General features: G+C 45.7%; 1 protein-coding gene across 13 annotated transcripts in view; it reads right to left on the bottom strand.

The window, feature by feature from the left end:
* The window catches only part of LOC135917043 (G/T mismatch-specific thymine DNA glycosylase-like), a 436,020-nt gene that overhangs the window by 181,343 nt on the left and 239,753 nt on the right, over positions 1–14,924 (bottom strand). For 12 of the 13 annotated variants that reach the window (XR_010569158.2, XR_010569159.2, XR_010569157.2 and 9 more), the window contains one exon: positions 9,443–9,568. Coding sequence is in view for 9 of the 13 variants with exons in the window: in XM_065450530.2 (XP_065306602.1) it covers positions 9,443–9,568 (126 nt within the window). In the remaining 4 variants the exon portion in view is untranslated. Of the gene's footprint in view, positions 1–90; positions 127–9,442; positions 9,569–14,924 lie in introns of those variants that run through there. The other variant, XM_065450536.1, reaches the window with a different exon arrangement.

Genomic DNA, 14,924 nt, shown 5'->3' on the forward strand with positions numbered 1-14,924 from the left:
TACAGCTCTGGCAATGGGGCAGACAATGGGACGTGGAGAGTTTCGCACATGAAAATTGGAGCAGCGATCTCTTCTTTTCCGGCAGCAAGATGAATGATGCCAGCGCTACATTATGCTTGGCTTGCACTGAAAGGTGTGTGCAGGGAGTAAACTACAGTGACTACATGCTCTAGGAGACGTGTGCCGCACGTCAATGTCAACACAAACCTCCTTGGTCAACACAGCAGTCATCCACAGTTTTGAAAAGAAAGGCTCTTTTAGCAGTAACCACAGGCTTTGCATTTCTCAGAGAGCCAAGTTCTGTATATAATTTGCCCAGAATGATAGCAGAAAAATATTTTAGCAAGCAGAGATTCGGAAAACAAGCATTGGAAAGTAAATTGAAGTGCTTTACGTCTCTTAATGTATGTCATAAAGCTGCAATCTTCAGTTAGACATTGGTGTAGCGACACAGTCTCTGCCTCCCATGCAGAAAGTATGGGTTCGAGTCCCTTAGAACTACAAAAATTGGAGTTAGTTGGCAGGGAATCACTGTGAAGTAAGGTAAGGCTTGTAGACATTGACACAAGAGAAGAGAACCACACAACATAAACGCTGACTATCAACTGAAGGGCGCACTGCGGTGGAAAAGAAAGTAGACACAAAACTTATCTTCGCATGCTCAGATTTGGTAGTGTCACCCGTCAATCAGGTACCATGTGCGAGCCTATGCGAGAGATAATTGTTTACACAATTTATTTCTTCTTTATGCAAGTTCATCGAAGGCAGGCTCATGCGTGCACTTCGACTACTATTGATATGCCAGGCCTCAAGCATTAGATGCATTTCTTCCTTTCTGCTCCAGTGGGCCCTTCAGTTGATAGTCGGCTTTTATGTTGTCTGGTTCTCTTGTGTTTGATTCCCGAAAAATGTACTTTCTTCTTTATAATTCCATTTTTTTCTTCTTTTTTCAGATTGTAGAGCAGTGAAAACGTTATAAATAGTCCATTTCAACACATTCACAGCTTAACAGCAGCACTATCCTTTTCCACTGATGGCTACAAAGAAATCTTACAAGTGGAATATAGAGACAATTGTATTCGTACGTATGAGATATTCTCATGCTATCAGGAGATTATCAAACCAAAATAATACCGTAATTACTCGTATAATAGGCGCACTTTTTTTTTTTTTCTGAACATCAAAGTTTGGGGTGCGCCTATTACGCGGGGTAAAATTGTGAAATTGCGAAATTGGGCGAAATTTTTCTAAGTCGCATTCTCGCGCTTTAAATTTGAACATGTGTCAGGAATATGGCTACTCTCACATAATTTACCAATAAATCCAGTATAAAAGGAAAACTAAAACTGCTTACCTTTTAATGAACAGGCGAGAAAAGTCGACTGCATACACACGTAAAATTTATTTAGCCATGTCATGGATGCTCCTCTCCTTCCCCTATTCGGAGTCTGAGTTGGAGAGAACATACTCATCATCGCCGAGTGGAGACTCATCTTCTTTGTCTGAACTCCACAACATGTCATCTTCGCTCGCATCCAGTGCGTTAGAGATCCCCGTTTTCTTGAAGCTTTTCCTGACGACGTCATCAGAGATCTCTCGCCAGGCTTCCACGATCCATCCGCACAACATTTCCATAGGCGGCCTCTTAATTTTGCCACCTGGAGTTAGTTGACGCTGTCCTTCAGCCATCCAGTTAGTGTACAGCCTTCGAACGTCCTTAAAAGGCTTATTTAAGGACACGTCCAAAGGCCGCAGTACCAAAGTGAGGCCTCCCGGAATCACGGCAATATCCGTGTGCAGCTCTAACAACTTCTCGCGTACACATTTTACAAGGTGCCCGCGAAAATTGTCCAAAATGAGCCTGGCTAAATACAACAGGCCTACCGGCCGCCGGCCCCAGGCAGTCTTGACCTAGTCCACCATCAACTCCGTGGACATCGAACCTTTCTCCTGGACCCTGATGCAGATGTCGCGAGGGAAATTTCCTTTGGGAGCGTCTTCCCCTTAAAAATAACACAAGGCGGTAGTTTGCGCCCACCCGCAGTCACTACCAACATCACAGTACATTGTTCTTTTTCCGCACCAGATGTTCTAATAAGCACACTGATATATCATGCATATTAGTCAGTATGACAGCAATGGAGGTGTGACAAAGAAGATCGGCAGGCTAAAAAGCCCCGTTGCCATCGCGTGGCTCATAACCCAGTTCGTTCACTGGCTGCGCCCTAGCTACTGCTGCCGCGTTGGTCGCTGCTTCTCTAGGACCCGAATAAACCCCCCTTTACAGGGGCATTACTCATTCTCTGCCTTTATTCCATCCTCTTTTTCCTCCCCCTTGGCCGGCTCCAAGCACGTGCCTTCTCATGGCGCTGCGGTAGGCAGCGACGCCTTATATAACATATCCCCTTGTGAAAACAAAAAATGGTTGTCCATTACTTCCTGATGCAGTCCTGCAGCTTCTTTGGTGTCTTTTTAATTAAATGAAGCTTGTGCAAGGCTCAGGGGTGCATTATCTGTCATTATGTCAGGTTGTGACGGATGGCTTCCAGCCGCACTAGTTGAATGATCGGATGCCGGTGACCAGTTCATGACAGCAGTGGTACCTAATTTCATTCTGCTGATAGCTTCAAGGTGAACGGCTGCTAATTTGGAAGCATTCCACATCTGCCCATTTTCCAATAGGCCCATAATTTTCTTGGGCGCAGAAAACTGCGAAGATAACTTCCCATGAACTGCAGGTAATTTAACCCGCATGTAGTCACCAAAGATGAAGTTGGGTTCCTTGGCACCGCGTTTTTGATCGGTGTAGCGCTTCGACGTCATTTGCTTGTTCTTGATGCACTCTCTCAACTGCTGCAGTGCCTTTGAAAGGTCATTAATGAAACATTTGTCAGGCAATGCCACAATGTCAAGTCTGGTGCGAGGTTGGCATCCATGAAGAACAGCGGGTGCAACACCAGCAGTCGCAAGAGGCGTACAGCGATATGTTCGCAGGTAATCAAACATCGCTGTTCTTATATTATGACATTCTAACAGGGCTAATTGAATATAGGACTTTAATACCCTGCCAAATCTTTCCACCAAACCATTAGCTTGTGGGTTGTAATGGTTGTAATGCGTGATTCCGCGCTCTGTGAAAAAATCTTCAAAATTCGATGAAGAAAATTGTGGTCCATGATCGGATACGATACCACGTGAACATCCTTCTTTTGCAAAAAGTTCAAGTAGGAATTTGGTCACTGTAGACGTGGTCGCATCGCATATGAAAGTCACCTCTGGCCACTTGCTGTAATAATCAATAAATGTAATGGCAAATCGACAGTCAGCTATAGCTTGCGTGAAAGGTCCCACAATGTCGATAGCAACTTTGTCCCAGGCTTTCTCGGGAAGAGTGACGGGTTGCATTGGGGCTGCAGATGTACATGCTGATTTGTCACATGACTGGCAGGCTACACATGTGCGTACAAGTTCTTCAATGTGATTATCCATGCATGGCCACCAATATAACTCCCTAAGACGAGCTTTGGTACGACTAATTCCTGGGTGTAACTCATGAGCCAGATCCATAAGACAGCGGGTCAAAGCTGAAGGCACGACAATCCTGTCACCCCGGCAAAGAATGTCACTAATAACAGAGAGTTCAGATCGCACGTGAAAGTAAGGTAGCAGCTCTTTTGACAAGGATTTCTTGTCAGGCCAAGAAGTAGTGTTAAACTGCTTAACTTGAAAGTTAGCCTGGTCGGCTGCACCTGCTTCTTGAAGCTCTTGCATGGTATCTACTGGTGACAAGACACATAAATTCTTCTTCGGGTGCATCACAGGTGAAACTCTGTACGGACAGCCGAGAGAGTGTGTCAACCATGACGTTTTCGCTACCCTTCCGTATTCCATGATGTAGTTGTAGCGCAGCAACCGTGATGACCAGTGCGCAATCCTTAACGGACGGTGACCTGTGCCTTTCGTTGAAAGGAGCAGCGTGGTCTGTCTGCAAGATGAAAGGTCGGCCCCACAGGTAAACGTGCCAGTGCTCGCAGGCCCAGACGCATGCAAGCGCCTCACGTTCACCGACGGAATACTTCTGTTCATGCGGTTGAAGAGTACATGAGGCGAACGCGACAGTTTGCAGTGATATTCCGTCATCCTGCTGCAGTACAGCACCTAATCCATATCCTAAAGCATCAGTGGTAACGTACACAGGTAACTGAGGATCAAAAAGATGAAGAACTTCGCAAGATGTTATCGACGTTTTCAGCTGCTCCAAGCCGCTTTGGGCTGCCACAGTCCAAGCGAAAAGCATGTTTTCTTGAAGCAAAGCACGCATTGGCTCCACAACATCAGAAAAATGCGGGATGAACTTGGAGTAGAAGCCTGCGAGTCCCAGCAGCGAGCAAAGTTCATTGATATTTGTAGGTGATGGTGCCTTGGTTATCACTTTGATAGATGACATCAGTGGGAATAACCCTTTGGCACTGACAACATGGCCTAAGAAAGCCAACTCTGAAATGTCAAAAACACATTTATAGTTGAGCCGGAGGCCAGCGTCAGAGAGCCGTTTCAAAACAGTGCGCAAATTGGCCAAGTGATCCTCTCTGGAGCATCCATACACGATTATCTCATCAATGTAAAACAAGATGCATTTGCATCCTTGGAGGATCATATGCATCATCTTCTGAAACACTGACGGTGCCGATGCCAGTTCAAAGCAAACCCTCTTAAAGCGAAATAGTCCGTCGTGCATTATAAACGTCGTAAGATCACGACTCTCTGGACTTAGTGGTAACTGATGGTATGCAGAAGCTAAATCTAGCTTGGAGAATCGCTGTGCACCAGCCAAGCTGTTGAAAAGTTCCTCAGTTTGTGGCAGGGGAAAACTGTCCACTACTATAGCTTTGTTTGGCTCTCGTAGGTCTATGCACATGTGAATCGAGCCATCCTTTTTTCTGGCTACGACAATTGGTGAGACCTACTCTGAAGAATCGACGCGCTCAATGATGTCCTGAGCTTCCAATTTTTGTACTTCTGCCGAGACTTGCTCACGAATTACGAGTGGTAGTCATCTCAGTTTGCTGGCCGCTTGTTGAACAGATGCGCGAACTCTGACCTTGTGAGTGAAACCTTTGACAGTTCCTAGCTGCTTTTCAAACAAGTGCTCGAACTCAGAACGTAATTCAGGAGGAAGCACAGGAGTTTCTTGCGTCATTGGCAGACACCTGAGAGGTGACCCTTGAATTTTCGTATCCAGAGCCGCGATACCATCTAAACCAAGAATGGTTGTTCCTCCCGACACAACATACAGAAGGACAGAAGTGCATCGGCTATGAAATGAAACTGGAGCAATGAAACATCCTTTTATAGGAATTGCTGACTTAGAATAATCGAGGAGCTGGACAGATGTTGATGTCAGAGGAAACACAGTATCGAAATGACATCGGTAAAGTTATTCGGCTAGGATTGAAACCGCTGATCCAGTGTCAATCAGGAACGACACGAAAATTCCTTCAATTTCCAACACTGCATACATTCCCTTCTTATGGCTCCAGATGTGAAAAACACTTATGTGATCGTTCGTATCAGCTGTATCAGTGTCGTCTTCTGCGACATGCTGAATTTTTTTGTCAGACTTTCAGAAAGACTTGCACGCCCGTACCAGATGGCCAGTCTTGCCACATCTGCGACACTGATGTGTCTTAGCTTTGCAGTGAGGACTATTCGCCAGATGGTCCAAAGATCCACAATGATAACATTCTTGCCCTATCAGAGCTCGACGACTTTCAGTTGGCGTCGTATAGCATGTGCACGTGCCACATGCTTTTCTCTCATATTTGAAGTGTTTGTGTTTTTAATGTGATGCACTTGTGCTTCATGTCGCGCAAGTTCTCTCGCTTCTCTAGTCGCCTGATCATGCTGTCTCGCAATGGTAAGGGCCCGGGAAAGCGTAAGAGATTCTTCCAGTAAAAGACGTTCATGCAAGTATTCGCTAGTAGTTTTTCTATAAGCTGGTCGCGCATCATGTCGTCTGCCAAGTCACCGAAGTTGCACGCTCCTACAAGACCTCGTAGCGCGGTGACGTAATCGACCGCAGTCTCACCTGGGGCTTGTGCACGTCGACGGAAATGGTGACGTGCTGCGGTGACATTGACAGAGCTCTTGTAGTGACCTTCAAGCGTCGCAGTAGCGCAGTTGAACGCATCTGGGGCAGGAGTCGTCAACATCCCTCCGGTGGCGCTCAAAGCCAAAAAGCGCGGGTCGTCCTACGACGTAAGAGTCTTGAAGATACGTTGTCCTTCCGAGCCCAAGCAGTTGAGCAGAATCGCCTTCCGACACCTGGCAGGTAGGTCAGTGGCGCCCGAAGCCACCATGTAGCTCTTGAATGCTTGAATCCATTGCTCCCATGGGATGAACGGTTGTCCAGGTGACGACAGGAACGGGGGTGGCGGTTGTAGCTCTGAAATACTCATCATAGAAGATGATATGCAGTAATTGACGGCACAGATGAAGGGCAAGCCGGTAGCACATGGGTTGTTAAATCCCCATCGCTAAACATGTTATATCGAGCATATTACTCAGTACGACAGCAATGGAGGCATTACTCATTCCCTACCTTTATTCCATCCTCTTTTTCCTCCCCCTTGGGCGGCTCCAAGCACATGATTGCAAAGACGGCGCCGAATAAAACAACACACGAAGAAGGGGAACACGAGACAACACGTAGGCCCACCAACACATGCTCAGCCCACCAACTAGCCCACCAACACATGCTCAGTTACTCCAAGCACATGCCTTCTCATGGCACTGCGGTAGGCAGCGACGCCTTATATAACACGCACTTTCTGCACCTTTCTCCTCTACAGTTGTGTTTCTCGGCATGTCAAAACAGAGGGGGGTCTGATCTGCATCCCCAATCTGGAACAAAATGAAGTTCTTTTGCTGCCAGAGCCGTATAACAAAATAGTGAAACTCCAGTTCCTTGTCCTTGTATGCTGAGTGCAAGCACTGGCACAATGTTGTGCGCTTTCTCAGGGTAAGTCCATGGCGTCGCATGAAGCACGTTGTCCATCCAGAGCTTGCCTTGAAATCTTTCGCTTCCATTCCCTGCGCTCGGGCAATTCTGCACGCTGGTCAGACTGCACTTTGTCGAGAGACACTGCACAATTGTCCTGTCAAAGGCCCCGTATGTGTTGAATGAGTTGCTCCTCCACTTGCAGATACTTTCTGGACTTTGCACCGCGGAAGGCCCGTCGCGACTTCTTGGTGGCCTGAAGTTTTTCCTGCTGACCTCGCCAGTAGCGAATGCTAGTTTCTTTGACACTGGAATGTCTGCTTGCAGCACGGTTCCCATGCTTGAGTGCATATTGCATAGCTTTCTGTTTGCATGCAGCCACATAGCTCCCGTACTTCCCCATTGCGGAACACGCGACCACATGAACCGCACGCCGCTTGCAAAATGGTGAGATCACAGAACACCTATACACGGTGAGATGCGGCGTTTTTTTTTTTTTTTCTTTTCTTTGCCTGTGTGGAGCATTGATGGTGATGGCACTGTCGCTTGTGTCGAGTCGCCTGGCCTCCGAGAGTGACCCAGCTTTCTGAGCTGCCTCAGCGAAGGTAGCGAAAAGCTTACATCTGTGCGGCGGTTTAGACGGGGGCGGGGGGGGGGGGGGGGGGGTATGGATAGTTGATGGAAGAACTATTTTTCGCTCGTTGATGCGTTCTTTTTTTTCTCTTGTTTTGTTTCCGTGGCCTCGTTAGGTCGTCGTGCTCACTAGCTTCGCAGCAGTTCGGGGAGAGGGGTATCTGTAGTAAACAATGGTTAACGGAAGAACTGGTTTTCGCTATGTTGTATGTGCTGTGGGTCCTCAGCAACTGCGACAGCAGCAACACTAATGAGGACTTCTAGTAGTCGGTTCAGCAAATACATTAGTAGGCTTGGGTTGTGGAATGTGCATGCACGTTTCTTTTTTTCACCTGAGATGGAGGGGGAGGAGGGCGTCAGCTTGCAATCGTGTAAATACGGTACTGATCACAGTGCCAAGTTCGGGGTGTGCCTATTATGCGCGGAAATAAAAAAAAATGGATTCCGCGACCAAACTGGGGATGCGCCTATTATGTGAGTGCGCCTATTATGTGAGTAAATACGGTACTGCAAACAGTTACTTTGTAGTGTGTACACTGCATATACACTTGCAGCAATGCAGCAAACAGTCGAAGTGACACTCATCTCTTTTCAGTTCATGTGGCATTAAAGAAGGAAAGCCAGCGCACATTGTGCGTAGTGCTGCTGAGTATTTATTCACCACGTGCAGTTCGTCTTTAAATTTTGCTGCATGTAAACCAGGCATAATGATAAAAACTCCTTAAAAGTAAGCTTTAGCTGGGGCCCAACTTCGACGCGGCCTATTCAAATACATGTAAAACGCAAAAACATTTTTCTGAGATAACCCCTGGACCGATTTTAATGAAGTTTGTTGCTTTCGAAAGAGAAAGTGAAATTCTAGTGATTGTTGGAAGCGGAATTTCGATTTAGGTCCTGGATCTTGTTAAAAGAAATTTCAAAAATTCGGAAGTTCGAAAAAAATAGACGAACGAAGTTTACAAATTCATAACTCTGCATCAAAAACAGATATCGCGGTTCTGTAAACGGTATCCATTAGACCATTGAAAGTGGACAAATTTCATATGTGATTTTATATCTTACGTGAATTTGTTACGTTGTTTACAAAAGTTCTGCAAAAGCTGTATTTCCATATTACTAAATTTTTTTAGATTCATGTATAGCATATCAATTATCTTTGCTTTAGATGTACTATTAGATGCCATTCAAAGAATTGTATTATCGTTTTTCGTTTTAGAGTTACAGAGTTGTAAACTTGATAGTAGTTCCTTTTTTGAAAATTTGTGATATTTGTCAAATTTTAATAAAAAAATTAAAGACCTAAATCAAAAATTCGAAACCAACAGTCACTAGAGTTTAAATTTTTCTTTTAAAAGCAACAAACCTCATTAAATTTGGTGCAGTCGTTGCCGAGTAAAACGAATTCTCCTTGTACGTGTATTTAGATAGAAGCACCCGAGCTAAAGCTTCCTCTTAAGAACGAGACATGGGAACACACTCAGTTCAAACAAACCAGACGTAGACAACACTTGCGTCGCCGCTTGAAGGCGGTGAGACATACTGATGGTCACATGGCGTAAATATTGAGGTGAGAGGGAGCACCTGGGCTTGAGGGGAGTGTAATGTCTAGCCACTCGTGCCTGTGTTATTATAGCACACTGGCACGAAAATCTCGAAAGAATGCATTCTTTGAGAGATAACATCTGTGTGTAGGTGTAGGACAAAAACTGTTTCAGGGACCCTTCTTAAGTCCCATTTCAGGAAGAGGGAAAAGCAGAAAAGAATGCATGCACTGTTACAAGTGAAAGCAGATCCAGACAGCACATGTACCTGCATGTGAGACGTGTTGTTGCCATCATATCCCGAGCTCCCGTCATCTGTGCCCTCGGTAGAAAAAGGGTCAGATTCATTTGTGGCTGCATCTTCATCATCACATGGCTCTTCCTTTGTCTCCACCTAGCAGAGACAAACCCCATTACCAAGAAGAAAGATATGCAGATGCCATGCACTGTGGGAATCAATGTTAAGCAAAGCATTTGGCAAGTACTTGACAATCATGTATAACACGAATGTGTGTGACATCAGCAAGACGACAATGATGGAAACAACAATAGAATACCTTTGACAGCCTGATGACTGATTTTTTTGTGCTCTTGCCAAGAGCATTACAATCTGCACTACTGCGACCTGGGCCAATCTCAAAGGTGGCCTAATTTTGCACAGCTGATTATGTTGCCCTAGTTTCTATGAAGAAAGGACGAGGAAATATGAGCCATTCTTGAAGACAATGCAGTCGAGCACGGCACCTTTAAGTGCTGGCTGCCATGAGAGAAGCATGGGAGAAACTGGCACAATTCAACCCTCATTAATTCAGAAAATCGGATCATTTGTACTCGTCCTCTAGTCCCGGCAGGCGTATACATTATATAATGCAATAAAACTCTCATTAATTTTGGATTAATTAGCTGCACATCTGTTAATTGGCACAACTCTTGGAGCTCAGCAAGTGCAAAGTGCCGCAAATGTGCGACGTAAGAGAGCAAAAACAGCGCTAGCATCCAACCTAAACAAAGCGGCGGAGGCCACATCGCCATAGTGGTCACCAAACCACATGACGATCCACATCGCCAAACCGGTGTGCGCGTCGGCTGTGTGCCTCTAAAACTGCAAGATCGCCATCCACAATCGCATTTATAGCAGCTGCGGTTTCGTACACAGCCATTGCGAAAAACAGTAGTTTCATTTTGACTCAGTGCACGTGTCGGACGAGTTCCCTTATAACTGCTTAGTCACCGACCATGATCGCAACAATAGTGACTGTGGTTTCATCCACAGCAGTTGTGGCAAACAGTAGTTTCATTTTGACTTGCTGCAAAGCTGTCAAGGATGGAGAGCACCAGCTACATCGTGATCGGCAGATTAACGGTTCATGACCAGCTCACTGGCGAAAAAAATAATCGGGATGTGCGCGTGGCAGTGAAAAGTGTGTCTGAAATGAAGTAGCGAAGCCTTCGCCGCTGCGAGGGCCAGTTAGTCACGAGATGACGAGAATTGCAGCTTCCTTACTACTTTTGTGCAAAATAGGAACAGGATTTGCTCATTCATTCAGTAAATAAAAGCGTGTTGAGGTAGAAGGTATTTGTTTATTGTTTTGGTGATAGCCTCAATAATTCGACATTCAGTTAATTCGGACATTATTTTTGGGCCAGTGAAATCCAAATTAACAATGTTTTACTGTTATGTTACGCATAAGAGTGGTAAGGCTGACCATTACAGTTAAACTTATATAAGGAAGTTGGTAAATCGACAGTTTACATTGTTACATAGAAATGTTATATTGAAATTTCAACCTTTTAAGCAAATGAGTACAATTGCTGACAGCTTTTCTTAAATGCAAGGGGCCATAAAATTTTCCAAATTATGGGGAAATCAGAAAAAGTTGTGGCAGAGCCCATTTAATAATGACTGTCAATGGTAATGTGTTAGCGTTGATTCAATATAGCAACACAACGTATTGGTACCATCGAAACAAGTTATATATGAAGTGTGTACTGCAATTGGGCTCCTCTTTAATGCTTCGCTAAGAACACTCAGCATCATTTAGTGCCGACAACGCAAAGGCTGCACATGGCCTCCGAAGTGCATGGCCTGCAAATGTTTGTGATGGTGGAATTTAAGTGACAGAGACAGGGTTTTATGATATATTCAATTGCAGAATGTTTATTTACGTGTGAGGTTTAGGTGCTTTTTGTGGACATCTTTAAATATAATAATGTGCGTTTGAATATAAATAGATGGTATGTATGTTCTATAAATTTGAAAAGTTTAAGACAAAATGTCCATTGCTTCAGAAGCGATAGTGAACAGCAGTGCATGGTCTTCTCATTTGTATCTGACAGCGACAAGCAGAGGGCGGTGGATAGAGAAGTACAACGCATACGTATGAGGTCTAAAGTGTGCTATTCCACAGATAAAGACATGGTCGAGTACACCTCCAGTCCTCGCCGTGCGTATCATGTCGAGGGAGGAGCGTTCAACATCAAATGCTTTTGTTGAACTTGGCGGTAAGATCACTCTTCTGGTAAGGCATGCCAGATGGCATCGCGCAATGCCTTGCTTGCTTGTTTGCTCATTAGAGAGTTTTAGAATAGGGGCCCCAAACGTTTTGGGGCCCCAAAGAAATAGCGTCGAAGCCACTGCGCATGCGCGAGACGCAAACTGCGTTTGGGTTTTGCGTTGGGAACGCTATTTCACTGATTTAGTGGGAGCTCAAATAGCGTTCCCAAAAGCTTTGCGTCAACAAACATGGTGGCACCCATCGAAGCGACGGCTCTGACCTAGCACCAAACTGGGTTCGATTCGCGGTAATGCGTGAAGTTCGCAAGCTAGGAGAAGTGACTGCAGTTATCGCTTTCTCTCAACTAGCGTATGTTATGAAGATTGATTCATTAGACGCCGCTGATTCCGAATTCGAGTGTGGATTTTATGGCTCGTAGGCCTAACACGGCTAAGCTTGGCTGGTGAAGGCACATAAAGTTGGTTTTGTTGCTCAAAACTAAGCACAACTAATTGTTTGCTGCTTGAAGAATAACCTCTAAATTGTAAATAAACGCAAATACACGCAAGTCAAAATTACTATTCATATCATAAAATGGAATATTTTATTTAATTATTTGTAATCGTTTTTCTTAGACGCCGTAGTGGCACTGTCAACGCAAGACGCTATCCGCAAACGCAAAGCCCTATTCTAAAACTCTTCATTCCTGCGTGCCCCAACGCTAACACCCACAAAGCTGTTTGGGGGGGCCCCAAAATTTTGGGGCCCCTATTCTAAAACTTCCTATTATTTCATGGTAGTTACCCACTACGGGGGCTTGGCTAAGAAGCCAATGCGTGATGCTGCTTGCAGACAGAGTTGTCTTCTTCGTCTTCAGGCTTCCTCATTTTCACAGTTAATTTTATGCTCTACTGCGCTACGTGCATAGCTATTTTAAAATTTATTCGTCATTACAAGTTGAGATATCCACCTATTTTTGGTCAATTCCCCATAGTGAGTAGGAGCCACATTTTTGATAGGAAAGAACAACAACATACGCTTGCGGCAATGGCCAGTTTACAGTGGTTAGAAACCAACTGAAACCACAGTTGGTTTCGAACCCGGCTCCCTCAACCCACACCCAATGGCACATAGCCAGCACTCCAAATCGCTGTCAAAGAGTTTCGTCTAACAGCGGTACCTATCCAGTCCCGAATCTACAGTGACCCATGTTGGTGCGAAGGAGGTTCGTTGAAGAGCGGCACTCATGTGCAAACTGCCACACACTCCTCGACGCATGTTGGTGCCATTTGGTTTCGAACTACATTACCTCAGCGCAGCAGCCCGATGGACTACCCATTCAACCACGACCTGCCCAGTGACCCAGGTAGGTGGGAAAACAGATACAAACTACAGAGCACAACACCGCTGCAGGAATGGCGCAGTCACCCTTATTAGTGTTCCAGGTGGGCATGCTGATGAATGTGCCCGTGGCTGCGTGCCCGGTAGCTTCAATGACTGCTGCTGCATGCACTGCGGATGTGTCAACAAGCTGGCCTCCCCTGGATCTATTCAACTATTGGATGCCACCAGTGCTTTTTGGCTGGACTTCCCACGTTTGCTGGCAACCTGGCCAACGTCTACGGCTTCCGCTATCAATCTCGGCCTCAGTCTACAAAAGGATTCCTCGGCAGGCACTTCACTGGGGCACAGCACTGCTGCAGGAACTCACCCTTGTTGTTGTTCCAGGTTAGATACCTTGATTGCTTTTCCGTTCGGAGTAGCAACCATTGCCTATTCGTGGTGTTGTGCCCCACTGAGCTCTCTCAGTGGTGCAGCGGTGGCGTAGAGGAAGAACACCCGCCTCACATGCAAGAGGTCTGTGGTTCGAATGCCGGTGCCGGCAATTTTGCACCGGACTAAAAAAAAAATCCGCGTGTTGATAAAATTGCATAAACAGGCTTGGAGTGTGGCCTGATCTGGGTAACCAGAACCGGTAGCGCACTCCCTCACCAGAGCAGGATTGGCCACCCTGGTGCAGTACTTGGCCACAACCTCCTATATGAACACAGCAATCAAACCCCGGCCCTCAGTCCCCAGCAGCTCCGAAGCAACTGACCACGGCGGCGGTCAGACCTGCGACGCAGCAGAGGGTGCTAAGAATCCCTGGCTCCGGACAGGCCGCCGTTGGAATATGAACCTGACAACGTTTAACGCTAGAACGTTATCTAGTGAGGCAAGTCTAGCAGTGCTATTGGAGGAATTAGAGGGCAGTAAATGGGATATAATAGGGCTCAGTGAAGTTAGGAGGCCAAAAGAAGCATATACAGTGCTAAAAAGCGGGCACGTCCTGTGCTACCGGGGCTTAGCGGGGAGACGAGAATTAGGAGTCGGATTCCTCATTAATTAGAATATAGCTGGTAACATACAGGAATTCTATAGCATTAACGAGAGGGTGGCAGGTCTTGTCGTGAAACTTAATAAGAGGTCCAAAATGAAGGTTGTACAGATCTACGCCCCTACATCCAGCCATGATGACCAGGAAGTCGAAAGCTTCAATGAAGACGTGGAATCAGCGATGGGTAGAGTGAAAACAAAATACGCTATACTAATGGGTGACTTTAATGCCAAGGTAGGCAAGAAGCAGTCTGGAGACAAGGCAGTGGGGGAATATGGCATAGGCACTAAGAATAGCAGGGGAGAGTTATCAGTAGAGTTTGCGAAAAAGAATAATACCTTCTTCCGCAAGCAGGATAGACAAAAGTGGACATGGAGGAGCCCAAACGGCGAGACTAGAAACGAAATAGACTTCATACTCTGCGCTAACCCTGGCATTATACAAGATGTGGACGTGCTCGGCAAAGTGCGCTGCAGTGACCACAAGATGGTAAGAACTCGAATTAACCTAGACCTGAGGAGAAAACAGAAGAAACTGGTACACAACAAGCCGATCAATGAGTTAGCGGTAAGAGGGAAAATAGAGGAATTCCAGATCAAGCTACAGAACAGGTATTCGGCTTTAACTCAGGAAGAGGACCTTAGTGTTGAAGCATTGAACGACAATCTTGTGGGCATCATTAAGGAGTGTGCAATGGAAGTCGGTGGTAACTCCGTTAGGCAGGATACCAGTAAACTATCGCAGGAGATGAAAGATCTGATGAAGAAACACCAATGTATGAAAGCCTCCAACCCTACAGCTAGAATAGAACTGGCAGAACTTTCGAAGTTAATCAACAAGCGAAAGACAGCTGACATAAGGAAGTATAATATGAATAG

Source organism: Dermacentor albipictus, chromosome 6, assembly GCF_038994185.2.
Source record: "Dermacentor albipictus isolate Rhodes 1998 colony chromosome 6, USDA_Dalb.pri_finalv2, whole genome shotgun sequence".
NCBI classification, from domain to species: domain Eukaryota; kingdom Metazoa; phylum Arthropoda; class Arachnida; order Ixodida; family Ixodidae; genus Dermacentor; species Dermacentor albipictus.